Genomic DNA, 15,188 nt, shown 5'->3' with positions numbered 1-15,188 from the left:
CTTTGCTCTCCAGAGGGCCTCTGAACACGAAGCTGCCTTATTCCTATCTCAGGAAGCAGCCCCTGATAGATCTAGAATGTCTCTTGAGGAGGGAGCCCTTTTAAACGTATCTAAAGCAGTGGTCCTCCTCACTGCATCTTGTGGCAGTGAAGTCCTTAATGAATTATGAATTCATGGAATAGGTGCTGGCATTGGTCTGTCCCAAATCTACTGCTAATACATTTCCTCGGGTAGTCTCAAGTCCTAGTAGTGTGAACTATGTATCTTCTCCACATCATTCATAATTTTATACAACTCTTGTCATATTCTCACAAAGTCATTTCCCCCCAAAATCGAGAAAAGCCCCAAACACTTTAGCTTCTCCTTGTAAGGAAGTGCATTTACCCCTTTATCATTTTGAAGTGTAAGTATGTAATAAGTGATGTTTTACATATAATAATCCTACACACACACACACACACACACACATGGGGTGGGCGGGGTCTGAGCTGATTGTGAACTATTCAGGAAAAGATCTTGAGGCTCCTTGAAAAGGTCAACTCCCCATATGCAGCAGCAATAAAAAAGGCAAGTTGGGAATTACTAGGAAAGGGGGATAAAAAAACAAATTAGCATGATCTAAATCTATTCACATTTGGCACGTGTATAGGCCACAATTGGAATTGTATAGAAAAGTACTTCTTCACGTAGCACAGTTAATTAATGAAACTTGCTAGCGATGGCCACTAGTTTATGGCTTGAGTTAGATGCCAGATAACTCTCTGTTAAATCACACCTATATATCAAGATGTTTCAGGTCTGTGAATAAAACTGCAGCACTGCAATTATGTGGTATATTCACTGTATTACATGGGATTTCTGAACAAAAGTTAATCCTCCTTTATTCAATATATTGGTATTAGCCAAGCAGACTCAAGACTCACCTAAAGATCACAGGTAATCCAAAAGGGAGGCAGTACAAGACAAAAAAGGCACCTAATGGCGCAGTGGAGAAGTAACTTGCCTAGTGAGCAAGAGGTTGCCGGTTCGAATCCCCTCTGGTATGTTTCCCAGACTATGGGAAACACCTACAGGTATATCAGGCAGCAGTGATATAGGAAGATGCTGAAAGGCATCATCTCATACTTCGTGAGAGAAGGCAATGGTAAACCCCTCCTGTATTCTACCAAAGACAACCACAGGGCTCTGTGGTCGCCAGGAGTCGACACCGACTCGACGGCACAACTTTGCTTTACAGGACAAAAACTTGTTCTTTCCAGTTCCTGCCAATGCTGCCACTGCCAGCCACACACTCAGGCAAAGAGAATTTGACAGGAAAAGAGGTGTAAATTAGGAAGAGAATGGAAGTGACCAAAGGCACAGAAATGTAATCCACAGAAGGGAGCTTCAAGGAAAGGTTGTCAGGGATTCTGGGTTAGGCAGGATTAGGGAAATTTGTATACTAATAGGGCTGAAAATAGAATGAGGGTTTCTAGGGTTAGACAGTGTTATCAAGGAGAGGATGATGAAGCAGTTTCAAGGAGGGCTGCATGCTAAAGCTGGAGAAACAGGAAGGCATGTGGCTCTCTGCTATAGGGACATTTCAGCAAGCAGCTCTTAGGTACAGGAGGGATGTTGACATTGCCGCAATATAGCCTTCTTCCCATCAGCTGTGCGAGACTACGTACTGGTGCAGTACCCTTGGCAAAAGGGATATTGGATAACGTGATCTGCGGTTCATTAGCCATTCAGAGATAGCAAAATATCAATGCTGGGGACTGGGAAATGAAGCCTCCCCCCCCCCCCCGCCTTGAAGAATAATCATTTTGGGTGAAATGGCAATCTCCGGGAAAAATCGGTGCACCTTCCAACTGTGAAATGAGAAATAAAACCAGAAAGGGGATGTGATGTTCCAAAGCATTGCTTGACTTCTTAACATCTTGTTCCCCAGTGGATGGTCATTTTTACTGCTACTGAAAATAATATTGGGGGGGGGGCAAGGCACACATAGCAAAACAGACTTTTTAACCACTTTTCCATCCCCAGGAGGAGTGTGTGGTTGGGCCAGATATTCGCCCTTCTATCTCTTGGAAAACACAAGATGGCAATCTCCTATCTTTTAATTTGATAGGTTGCTCTTTCAATTTCACTTGCTTTCTGCATTCCTGACCCTTTATCCCCTCATGTGGCGTGGCAAAAGCAGTGATATCTCTGCAGTAAGAGCTTCCCTTCTGTCTCCGTGACCCTTCTGTTGTACATCATTTGAGTTTGCAACAGCGATCTGTATAAAGTTCAGCCATTAGTCAAAGGCTGATGAATTGCAGCACCGTCTGAAAAGTTAGCAGCCATTGCTCTTTGACGCCCATCTCCGCATCGTGTTGTGGCTTTGAGAGAAAGATTTCCTTGCAGGCGTTGGCTAGAATAGCAAGTCCTCTTCCCCCTCTGTACCCCCACCACCCTGCACACACAGACCACAACACACATTTTGTTACTGGCGTAACAAAACATGTTACATGCGTAACAAACACCCCCTCCCCAACCTTCAACAAAGTGGCATTTAAGAATGTTTATTGCTTGAGTGGCAGAGCACATGTTTTCAGCAGGTAGAGGCTGATACGGAAGAGAATAGTTTGGGCAGGGAATTCGAAAGGGTTCAGCGGCTGGGTGGGGGGCATTCTTTTTATTGTATGCTCTCGCAGCTGTAAATATCACTTCAAGGAGCTCTCGATGTACATCATGCCTGCCAGGAGGGGAAAGCAAGGAAGCTTACTGAGGAGGAACAAAAAGGATTTAGCAGTACAGCTCTGCTGAAAGCTATTAGTGTCTTCCCCTGACCCTCTTGAATTCATTGGGCCGAGTCAGATTGAGCAGTCAGCCATGCTAGGGGGTGTGGCCCTCATGCAGTGAAGATTACCCTGGCAGAGAGCAATGATGCATCACGCAGAGGTGTCATTACCATATGGTGGCAGCCACCGAGGTGGGCTTGTCACCTGCATCTTATTTAAGATCCGCGGATGTTTCCACTTAAGGGCCCAAGTGTTTGTCTCTGTCAGGTTTATGCGGAATATTAACAGCCACTCTCACCAGCTCAGGATCTTTTGCTGGCCGCTGTGCTGCAGCTGTATAACAGTACAGAGAGTGTAGTCACTGTTGGGAAGCTCAAAGCAGAATGGGGCTTGGCCGTTAGCCGTTGGTAGCACAGGCCTTTTGTTGCTTTATCTGCAGGCTGAATAGAGGCCATTGTAGGGGTCCCTCCTCCCAAGCTGAAGGTAGACCCACTGTGATGTATACGCTCATCCTCCCCCCAACCCATCACACTATGCTTATCTAGGAAGAAGAGGTTTTGTGTTTTTTGGTAGCACTTCAAAAGTCTGAAGAACCTGTATGATCACAGATGGCAGCAGAACCAAAAAAAAAGATGGAGTGTGTATCCTGCAAGCAATGATGGCTCTAGCGTATGATTACAAAAACAGTTGGGTTTATTTAAAAGATTTTTACCCCACCTTTCAGATTAAAAACCTTGCAAGGCAGCTAACAGTGTATTAAAATACCATAATCATAGGAACATAGGAAGCTGCCATATATACTGAGTCAGAACATAGGTCCATCTAGCTCAGTATTGTCTACACAGATTGGCAGCGGCTTTTCCAAGGTTGCAGGCAGGAATCTCTCTCAGCCCCATCTTGGAGAAGCCAGGGAGGGAACTTGAAATCTCCTGCTCTTCCCAGAGTGGCTCCATCCCCTAAGGGGAATATCTTACAGTGCTCACACTTTTAGTCTCCCTTTCATATGCAAACCAGGCAGACCCTGCTTAGCTAAGGGGAGAAGTCGTGCTTGCTACCACAAAACCAGCTCTCCTCTCAACTAAAGACAATAAAGCGATAATCACAATAAAAGCAGAGGCTTGGACTCAAACCTTTAATTAGCAGCCTTGCAGAATAAAATAGTCTCCCTCCCGCTAGTACCTCAGTCTAAAACAGCTAATGTGAGGGTCTGGAAAACTTCCTTAGGACCACCACAGAGAAGGCCCTGCCCCTGGTTCCCACCAGTTTTGTATGAATGGTGGGCCCAGGAGCAGGGTTTGTGATGCTGGTCAAATAGGAATCTCAAATAGAAACTTCAGATTTCTATTTGAGAGCCAGCATGGTGTAGTGGTTAGAGTGCTGGACTAGGACTGGGGAGACCCGAGTTCAAATCCCCATTCAGCCATGAGACTTGCTGGGTGACTCTGGGCTGGTCACTTCTCTCTCAGCCTAACCTACTTCACAGGGTTGTTGTGAAGAGAAACTTAAGTATGTATTACTCCGCTCTGGGCTCCTTGGAGGAAGAGCAGGACATAACATGTAAAAAAAAAACCAAAAACAAACAAAACAAATAGGCTGATATAGACCAAGGAAGCCCTTAAGATAACATGGACCCAGACTGTGTAGAGCTTTCACGGTCAGTATCAGTACCTTGAATTGAGCCCAGATTGGAACTGACAACCACTGAAGCATATGAAAAACATGTGTTATACTATCACCCCATTGAGTTCCTACCAGCATCCAGGCAGCTCTGTTCTGCACCAGGGCAGCCCCATATAGAAGGTCTTCAAGGGTAGCCCCATGTAAAATGAGTTGCAATAATCCAGACTGGATGTGACCAATGTATGTGTGACTGAGGTCTCACCTTCTCTAATTAGGGTCATACTTGGGGCAAAAAGCACCCCTGGCAACAGACATCGCGTTTGTATCCAGAATTAGTGCTGTGTCCAGGAGCAGAATTCTTAGTCACAAGTTCCCAACCCAATACAAGCATCGGGTATATTGAATGGGGCCTGGAGTCTTGATGGACTGGAGCTACCACACCTTCCTATAGGGGTGTGGCCACCACTGAACCACCACTGGATGAGGGGTGGCATTGCCAACCGCATTTGGGGGGGGGAGTGTCTGTCCTGTACGCACGTTGTGCCGCTTTTTAACCACTTAAACAACAACAACAACAAAATGCTTTTAAAGTCACCACTGAGCGGCAGCAGCAGCATGAGGTGGCGGCAAGGGAGGCTCCCACCTCCCAAATGCTGAATGGCTTCTGCTAGGGGCTGGGCTGGGGCAGGCATGCTGAGCGGAACCGGCAGCGTGCTCAACAACTTTGAAACCAAATCACTCACTGAGGGACCGAGGTGGGAGCTCAGCAGCCGCTGGAGGGAGGGATGGAGTCTGGGGAGGAGAGAGGGCGGCTGGTGAAAGACTGCCTTCCTCTGGCCCGCCTTCCTCCAAATGAGGGAGAAGGGCTGATTTTAGGCTTCGGTGCAGAAGCCTAAAATCGGCCCGTCTCCCTCAGAGTGAGAGAATCTGATGCATGTGGCTGACACTGGCCCAGGGGGCATGGCATGGCGCGTGTGTGTGTGTGTGTGTGTGGTAGGGGGCTGGAGGTAGCTTGACCCTAGGCTGCCGGCAAGCGTGAGCAGACACACAACCCAGGAGCTGGGGTGGGGGAGGGTGACCTCTTGCCGTTTGAGGTCAAAAGGCTAGCTACAAATCCCAGGCTAGCCGGAGAAGCAGTGCTGGGATCAGCCTCAATCCCGGCACTTCACACAAGCAGCCCGACCCAGGTGGAGCTGCTCAGGCCTAGTAGGGCTGCTGGTGTGAACAGCCTCTACTTTGTTGTGGAAAGCCTCTACATGGTACTTTGGCTTTTCATTTACATCTTTCTGTGTGCTGCTGTTTGGTTTGGTTTGGTTTTATTTTTCTATTTAACGTTACTTTTGAACATCTTCTTTGAAATTTTAGGTTGTATCTTATTTTTGTAAGCTGCCTTGGAAAGAAAAGCAGGGGGACTTTTTTTTTTTTTTAACCAAATAGAACGGAATAAATAAATAAAGCTGTTCCACAAACTCTTGCTCAGAATTCCACACTGTTCTATAGTAGGCACTATAGCAGTTCTCAGGCTTTTTGCTTCACTTTTTTCACACGTCCTTGCACAAGTTGTAACATTTAGTGGCAGTGCTGGCTGGTGAGGCCTGCCGCTGGGGGTGGGGGCGAGAGAGCAGTGAGTATTAAATAGCTTGAGTGTTATATAGTTATAAATATATAGTTATATATCGTTAAATAACTATGAATGCTTTCGCTGCCAGCACACGGCATTCAGTGGGAACTGGCAATGCCTGACCAAGCTTCCCACAGGGAGGCTGCCCTGGCCCTGCTGAGCCCCATGCATGCACGGGCACCTTTTGAGGAGTCAGCAGAGAAAGCTGACAGTTCAAATGGCAGCTGCTCATGCAAGGAGGCCATTGGGGGTGGCCCAGCCCCCCTGCGGGATACTGGGTCAGGCACCACCAGTTCCCATTGGATGCCGTGTGCTGGCGGCAGGTGCTTTTATTTAAAGTTACATTCCACCATCCTCCCCGCCCCCATCCACCCCCTCGGCAGGCCTTACTGGCCACCAGTGGTTAGTGGAAGAATCCTTTCACATGTAGAAGGACCCCTTTGGATCTAATCCCAAACACGTTTATTTCAGAAGCAAGTTCTATGGAGTAAGAACATAAGAACAGCCCTGCTGGATCAGGCCCAAGGCCCATCTAGTCCAGCATCCTGTTTCACACAGTGGCCCACCAGATGCCGCTGGAAGCCACAGGCAGGAGTTGAGGGCGTGCCCTCTCTCCTGCCATTACTCCCCTGCAACTGGTACTAAGAGGCATCCTGCCTTTGAGCCTGGAGGTGGCCCACAGCCCTCCGACTGGTAGCCATTGATAGATAGACCTCCTCCATGAAGTTATCCAAACCCCTCTTAAAGCCATGCAGGTTGTTGGCTGTCACCACGTCCTGTGGCAGAGAGTTCCACAAGTGGATCACGCATTGTGTGGAAAAAGTACTTCCATTTGTTGGTCCTAGACCTCCTGGCAATCAATTTCTTGGAGTGACTCCTGGTTCTAGTGTTGTGTGAGAAGGAAAAGAATTTTTCTCTCTCCACTTTCTCCACACCATGCATGATTTTATAGACCTCTATCATGTCTCCCCGCAGTCGTCTTTTTTCTAAACTAAAAAGCCCCAGGTGTTGTAGTTTTGCCTCATAAGAAAGGTGCTCTAGGCTCCTGATCATCTTGGTTGCCCTCTTCTATACCTTTTCCAGTTCTACAATGTCCTTTTTTAGATGTGGTGACCAGAACTGTACGCAGTACTCCAAGTGTGGTCGCACCATAGTTTTGTATAAGGGCATTATAATGTTAGCCGTTTTATTTTCAATCGCCTTTCTAATGATCCCTAGCATGGAATTGGCCTTTTTCACAGCTGCCGCACATTGAGTCGACACTTTCAACGAGCTGTCCACCACGACCCCAAGATCCCTCTCCTGGTCAGTCACCGACAGCTTGGATCCCATCAGCGTATACTTGCAGTTGGGGTTTTTCGTCCCAATGTGCATCACCTTACACTTGCTAACATTGAACTGCATTTGCCATTTTGTTGCCCACTCCCCCAGTTTGGAGAGATCTTTTTGGAGCTCTTCACAATCAGTTATGGATTTCACTACCCGGAAGAGTTTGGTATCATCTGCAAATTTGGCCACCTCGCTGCTTACCCCTACTTCTAGATCATTTATGAATAAATTAAAAAGCATCGGGCCCAGTACAGATCCCTGGGGAACCCCACTTCTTACTTCCCTCCATTGTGAAAACTCTCCATTTATACCTACCCTCTGTTTCCTGTCTTTCAACCAGTTAGCAATCCACACATGTACTTGTCCCCTTATCCCATGTCTGCTAGGTTTCCTCAGGAGTCTTTGATGAGGAACTTTGTCAAAAGCTTTTTGGAAGTCCAGGTATACTATGCCAAGTAGATCACCTTGATTCACACACTTGTTGACACTCTCAAAGAACTCCAAAAGGTTGGTGATGCAAGATTTACCTTTGCGGAAGCCATGCTGGCTCACTCCCAGCAGGGCCTGTTCTTCTAGGTCAGGCATCCTCAAACTGCGGCCCTCCAGATGTTGCTGAACTACAACTCCCAGCATCCCTAGAAACAATTTTTTGTGGCTGGGTATGCTGGAAGTTGTAGTTCAGCAACATCTGGAGGGCCACAGTTTGGGGATGCCTGTTCTAGGTGCTTTACAATTTTATCCTTGAGGATGCTTTCCATCAATTTGCCTGGAACAGACATTAGGCTAACCGGCCTATAATTTCCCGAATCGCCCCTGGATTCCTTTTTGAAAATCGGTGTTACATTTGCTACTCTCCAGACCTCTGGTACAGAGCCTAATTGCAGGGATAAGTTATATATTTTAGCAAGGAGGTTGGCAATTTCACATTTGAGTTCTTTGAGGACTCTTGGATGGATGCCATTTGGCCCTGGTGATTTGTTAGCTTTCAGTTTTTCCAGACAGTTTAGAACATCATCTCTGAGTAAAACGGCTTCCTAGTAAATATGCTTAGGAGTGTAGCCTAAATGTTTCACAGCCCCTAGTTTGACACTTTATGAACTGTGATGATTGCATCTACGCATCTGATATAAGTGGGTTACACTGTAGAGGCCTTGTGCCAACCTGGATGCATCTGATTTTTCAGAATTGCTTGGCTGGGTCTGTGGACCTAATCAGTAGCTTTGGATGGGAGACCCCTGAAAGTAGGATAAATATTTTTAAAAGGGTTCCATATACAGTATGTTCGAAAGCTGGGAAGATCGTGTCAGTTTTGTTGGTGACAGGAAGGTTAGGGCTTTATCATTATTTTACACACATATTTATTTTATTTATTTGTTGAATTTATATACCGCCTTTCATTAAAAACAACCCCAAGGTGGTTTACAAAAGTTAAAAAACATACAATAAAAATGACAATTAAAATATTAAGCTAAAAATATAAAACAAATCTAATTTAAAAACTATATGTTTGCAGTGAGTCTCTTTAGTCTTCTGGACTGGTGACAGGCTCATTTCCCTGGCACAAGCGAAAGCATGCTTTGGCACTACATACTCACATGTGGTGGGTCTCATGCAATTATAATAAAAATCTCCTGAAAGAAGAGATATAAGTTTGTATTTGCACGTGGTCATCCTACTGAGTGATAGCTTGTGGTCAGCCAGTCATAGCTTGCCAACAAGCCATTTGTTAAAACAGATCAAGACAAAGAAAAAACGGGGTTCACGGAATCAAGAAGAGGAGAGCAAAAACAAACAAACCGTGAACAAAAAATGAAAAATAAAAAATGGCTGAACAGACTCTAAACACACTGAAAAACAGTCAAACTGATATAAAATATGTAACAAAGATTGCCTTTATGAAATTGCCAAAGTCACCTGGCCAAATGTGGACACACAAGACAGGCGTGCCGCCAAAATGATGATAAACTGAGTAACTGCAATTGTGGTCAAACCACATGAATTGCCAGCCCACAATGAAAACACCTTATAACTCATACAAAAATAAATGACCAAATTCAAAGTAAAAATGCAACATACAAAACCAATAAATATACAGAACAACAAATACGAAAATTGGAGAACTAATAAGTAATATGTAGGTATCCAGGCAAAATCCAAGATGTCTTCAGGATAAGGAACTGTAATGAGTACATACATGCAGTTCAAGTCATGAGTCCTTGAATCAGAAAAAAGCAAGCGACATGCTCTATGAAATGTTGTAAGTACATACAGTTCAAGTCATAAGTCCTTGATTCAGGGAGAGCACACTACAGCCACCCCGGGATACTTTTCCAAGCATATTGAAGCCTCAAGGTTCAAGGTGAGTGGCAGAGCACATGTTTTCAGCAGGTAGAGGCTAATACGAAAGAGAATAGTTTGGGCAGGGAATTAGTGAAAACGAAAGCCATTATGGAAGGTTCAAAATTCAAGGCGAACCTTGAGGCTTCAATATGCTTGGAAAAGTTTGAATGTTAGTAATGTTACTCTACCTTCATCCTGTATTAATGGAAAACAGCCCCTGATGAAGCGCTTTGCGAAACAGCTACTTTTCCCGGGGTGGCTGTAGTGTGCTCTCCCTTGTTTGATTCGTCATCCACCAACAGTCATCACAGAGCATGTTGCTTTCTTTTTTCTGAATCAAGGAATTACGACTCGAACTGTATGTACTTAGAACATTTCATAGAACATGTCGCTTGCTTTTTTCTGATTCAAGGACTCATGACTTGAACTGCATGTATGTACTCATTACAGTTCCTTATCCTGAAGACATCTTGGATTTTGCCTGGATACCTACATATTACTTATTAGTTCTCCAGTTTTTGTATTTGTTGTTCTGTATATTTTTTGGTTTTGTATGTTGCATTTTTACTTTGAATTTGGTCATTTATTTTTGTATGTGTTTTTGCTCTCCTCTTATTTGTTAAAACAGGCCTGGAGTACTTGAGATGGATAGTGACTAAGCTTTCGTTGTAATCTTCAGAGAGAAAACGTCTCCATGCATTGCTGTTGTGGACTGCCTTCATTAGGTCTTTATTGGCAGGGTTCTCCTTCACCTGTCTACAAAGTGAGGTCCAGGCTACACATGATGCTGTGCCCTAGTCATATGTAAAATGGGGGAGGGGTAAATCGTCATGTAGAACCCTTTAAATAAAACAGTTAAACTTCTTAATAAAACAATGGTGGATATCTCTACAATGTCCAGTCTAATTATTTGTTCTGAGTACTTTAGCTCAGTATTGGATGCACTCAGCTGTCCTCTCCAGAAACATTTCTCCATTGATTTCAATGGCAGAAAGCAAACTGGGTGGGCTTCTCTTTGTTTGTATGCACCAAATGGGGCAGCCTGTGTGTGCAAGAGCCCACTACAGACATTGAAATTTGCAGGGGGCTTTGGCTTGGCATACAAAGCTGCAGTCCTTAGCACACTCCCGTTGAAGTCCGTTTCCTAAAGACAAATGGCACCTGCTTTCAAGTAGCAGTTATGGGATCATGGGTTGAAAGTATTAACTTCAGCTCCGTTGTTTGTATCACTTCATGTTCAGCCCTGACCTCTTGCAGAACAAGAATATCCGCGCTTTTAGGCCTACGGGCCCAAGAATGCTGCTTTACTGAAAAAGCATTGGCTGCCATTCTGCACAGTCTCCTGTCGCGGTAAGAGACCTTCTGGGCTGCTGCCCAGCTTCAGAGGCAGCCCCCCTGGAGTCCTGAGGGGGCTGCTGCAGAAAGCACTCCCTCTCCCAGCCTCTCCCATGGGAAGGAGTGCTGTGCTGCTGCTGCTGCTGCTTGGGAGTCTCTCCGCAGCCACCCCGGGACTCTGCCGCCAGTAAGGGGCAGAGCGATAATTGAGTGGGTGGGTTCAAAGAACCCAGGCCCCCTAGCTGCTGAGGGCCCTGTACATCTCCAGCCCTCCCTATGTTCTTCATTATCTCCCTCACTCCAAGGGCTGCCGGGGAGAGGGGCGTACACAGGGCCCCTCCCCCCTATCTACACCCCTGCCGTCAGGGCTGTGCAGCAGCAGTCCAGGGGAGACTGTGCAGAATGGCACCACTGTCACCTGTGAATCCAGTGTGTTGGAGCCTTGCTCTGAGACTTCCCCTTTGGCCAAGGAAACATTTGCTTTCACTAACTGGATTATAAATCTGGGGAAACACTCCCATGCAGAGTTCAGCCAAAAAGGAGGGTCCCATCACAGTATGTGGAGAGCACCAGGACTTTTGGTGGGCTCTCTTAATTAAGCGTTATCACTGGGCCGCATGCGGGGCGGAGGGGGGGGGGAGAAGGGAGGTGCAAGTTCCAACCTTGCTAACGAAATGCTCAGTTTACTTTCAGCAACTGAAGTTCAGGGTTCTGTTGGCCACAGCCTGAATCCATTGAAATCCAAGCAGGACGAGAACTGTGGTTTTGTGAGCTGCACCACATTAATCAAGATTATGTCAGCAAATGGTGGGCCTGGAAGCATTTAGGTTTATTTATTGTCTGTTAAAATATTTATATTATAAATATAAATAAATTTTATAAATAAATTTATATAAATATTATAAATATAAATATTTATATTCTGCCTTTTAGCCCCCAGAGGGCCCCAAGGTGACTCCTAAGTATTTGTGTTGGTTAGTGCTGGCTCCTTTTGTCCAGGTAAATCCTGGCATCTAGCATAACTAGAAGCAATTCCAATTTCAGTTTTAAAGAACTCTGGAAGTTATTCATCCAGTTTCTTCCCTGACCTGACCCTCTTTAATACTTTGCATTCTGAGCTGCTTTGGCCTTTCTGCCAACTGCCTTCTCAACATGGCTTTTCAGTCTGCTCCACAGCCCATATGTGCATGCTGCAAGCTAAGATCCTTTTCTTTTGGGATGAACTCAGTGCATGGAATTCACTTTCATATCTGAGGTTCTAACCACACTTCTCCATATCAGATTGGCTTTTTACAATGTCAAGTCGTTTTCGACTCCCGGCTCCTACAGAGCCCTGTGGTTTTTCTTTGGTAGAATACAGGAGTGGTTCCCCATTGCCTCCTTTCGCGCAGTATGAGATAATGGCTTTCAGCATCTTCCTATATCACTTTTGCCCGATATAATACCAGCGGGGTATGCATTTATCTACAATAGCCATCTTGTGTGAGCCATTTTGAACTATCATACTTCTGATCTGATGTGCTTTTAGTTAAGAAGTTAGATTTCCAGCCTCATATAAAATAGAGGGAATGAGAAAATGTATTTTAAGACAGTAAAATTACAGCACAATCCTATGCAGCTTTACTCAGAAGTAAACCCCACTGTATTCAGTAGGGCTTATGTCCAAGTCACTGGGCAAAAGATAGCCTTAGACATTTACATTCTTTGAATATGATAATTAATTGGCAGAACCTACTCTAGCACCGGTGGGTGTATCTTGTAGGCCCAATTCTACACAGGAAGACCAGAGAGTAAAGATTCCTATGCTTAGACAGTAAGGACCCATTTAAATGTAATTGTGGCAATGTGAAGGCTGCAGAGAAACTAGAGTCATGTAGAAATTGCTGAAAATCACATCACTGTGCAGTGCAGCCAGCAGTGCACAGTGTTTTAAGGCTCTTACTCCATGTTGCAGTACATCTGCACACATATGCACAGGGTTTTCCTTGGCAATAAATCATAAGCAGACAACCATTGCATATATATGTGTCAGTACATAAACTAAGTGTCTTTTAAATGTGCTTCCATAGATTAGTGCATTTTGATTGCCCCCGCCTGGCCACCATCTTGCTTAAATTGGCTCCAAACAGCCATCAGAGATAAAGGCAGGATCTGTGTAAACTTCTAGTTTGTTCCATATAACATAAGAAACCTTCTTAGCATGTGGCATTCTCATTGACCAGCACAATTCTGCAAAAGTCTCAACTAACTCAGATTGAAATAAACAGGACTTAAAATAGTACTATTCCATTATTTTCAGTCGAATTTTGTCATGACAGATTGTTGCTGGATTATCTTCACTGTGCTGAGATTCTACACAACTGAATTAATTAGTAGTAGCTGGACTGGGTGCAGAGCATCTGCACCTCTAGTTCTTGGCTCCTTGTTCTCAGCCCTCCCCCCTCCAATGTTTTTTTTCCTCTGGCCGGCCGCCTGGCCAACCACTTTTTCCAACACACACACACACACACACACACACACACACACACACACACTGCTTTATTCCCCTGCTTGTCACTGCTTTCTTCACAACACTGCTTTCCCTGGCATTGCTTTCTTCCCGTCCGCCACTTTCCCCAGCACTGCTTTCTTCATGCACACCTGCACCCAGGGGCGTATCTAGGGGTAGGGCAGGCAGGGCACGTGCCCTGGGTGCCACTTGAAGGGGGCACCATTTTGTAAAATTAATTTTAAAAAAAATGGCTGCCAAAAACAAAATGGCCACCGTGCATGCTCAAATGGCCTCTGTGAGGCCCTAGGTCATGCCAGGCCTTGCAGAGGCCATTTGAGCATGCGCGGTGGCCATTTTGTTTTCAGTGGCCATTTTAAAAAAAGATTTTTAAAAATGGCAACTGCACATGCTCAAATGGTTCCTGCGAGGCCCTAGAGGCCAGTGGGGGGAGGAGGAACCTTTGCAAACCCCCCAGCCTTTAGGAAGCTCCCCGAAGGGGCTACAGGTAAAAAAATAATATATAATATAAGTCACTGTACACATATTCAGATTGGCACTATGTACAGAGAATCAGGGCTTGTGAATACTGAGCTGATGCTTATGAGCTAGGATTGTATTCATTTGCTCTTACTTTGCTTCTTGTGATAAGTGAGTTAAATGTGATGTCTTGCTAATATGGCTATTAATGGTGAATTTGTCTTTGAATCAGTGTGAAATCCTTAATATTAAGGCCCACTGGGAGTTTCTTGCTCTCTTTCTCTCATTTTAACTGTCTTTCTGAAAGACTAGAATATATTCCAAGCAGTGACACAGTTTACTCTGCATATCCTTTAATTATTTAGAGTAGCTGGAAAAAGTCAAATTCTCCATTGATTTTTAAAATTTATGTAATGGTGATGCTACAATACATAGTAGAGAATTAGACAGGCACTTCTGTTTAGTTTTCCAAGTACACCTCCACATAGTATTTGGGTATTTCATGAGCCCCAGCATACTGAAATTTGTAATTTTCCAGCATTTTTTGGTCTGGCTAAGTCCACTGCTAAAATAGTTTTTGAAATATTAAAAGATTAACGAGCCTGACTTGTATTTTTGAGCTGATATTATGGTAAAGTTATCTGAAAGATGGGTGTCAGATGCTTGGACAGGGGGCACAATTTCAGTGTTTGCCCTAGGTGCTATTTTCCCTAGATACGCCTCTGCCTGCACCCGCCTCCTGGCTTTCCCCAGCGCCGCTTTCTCGCCCGTCCATCCATTTCTGCCTTTCGCTTTTCCACCCTGGCAGCTCGCTTGCGAACTCTCGTGAGAGCTGCCACACATGGGATTAGCGATGGGTACGCCTAAGAGAAATATATATATAGATGGTTTTGTGACTGACATGCATTGATTTGAAAGTTGTTGTTTAGATAACGAAAACCTATAATACTACCCTGAACTTCTTGGAGAAAGAAAGGATACAAATATATGGGCAGATACTGAGGATATTTTAGGAAGAACCTACGTGTGTGTATGTGTGTGCGCGTGCGCGATGAAATGAGATCCATCAACAAGACAATGGCTAAAACATATATGGTGGTCACTATTCCACAATCTGGTCTTCATTGCTTGGGCCAGAATATCTGTCATTGACAATGAATTTTTACATAGTATAAAGAAAGAAAATGTCATTTTGCTGATGGTATAGTTA

The 15,188-nt window shown here is 44.8% G+C and overlaps 1 protein-coding gene across 11 annotated transcripts in view; it reads left to right on the top strand.

Annotated features, from left to right (window-relative positions):
• Positions 1 to 15,188, top strand: part of SEMA5B (semaphorin 5B) — a 576,167-nt gene that overhangs the window by 555,033 nt on the left and 5,946 nt on the right. Inside the window, exon 24 of one of the 11 annotated variants that reach the window (XM_053256936.1) lies at positions 7,722 to 7,776. The exons of the other annotated variants lie outside the window; for them this stretch is intronic. Within the exon in view, the coding sequence (XP_053112911.1) occupies positions 7,722 to 7,776 (55 nt within the window). The remainder of the gene's footprint in view (positions 1 to 7,721; positions 7,777 to 15,188) is intronic. 11 annotated transcript variants of the gene reach the window in all.

The sequence above is a fragment of the Hemicordylus capensis genome, chromosome 1 (assembly GCF_027244095.1).
Source record: "Hemicordylus capensis ecotype Gifberg chromosome 1, rHemCap1.1.pri, whole genome shotgun sequence".
In the NCBI taxonomy this organism is placed as follows: Eukaryota; Metazoa; Chordata; class Lepidosauria; order Squamata; family Cordylidae; genus Hemicordylus; species Hemicordylus capensis.
Note: the sequence above shows the minus strand (reverse complement) of the source record. Positions and strands in the feature narration are given on the sequence as shown.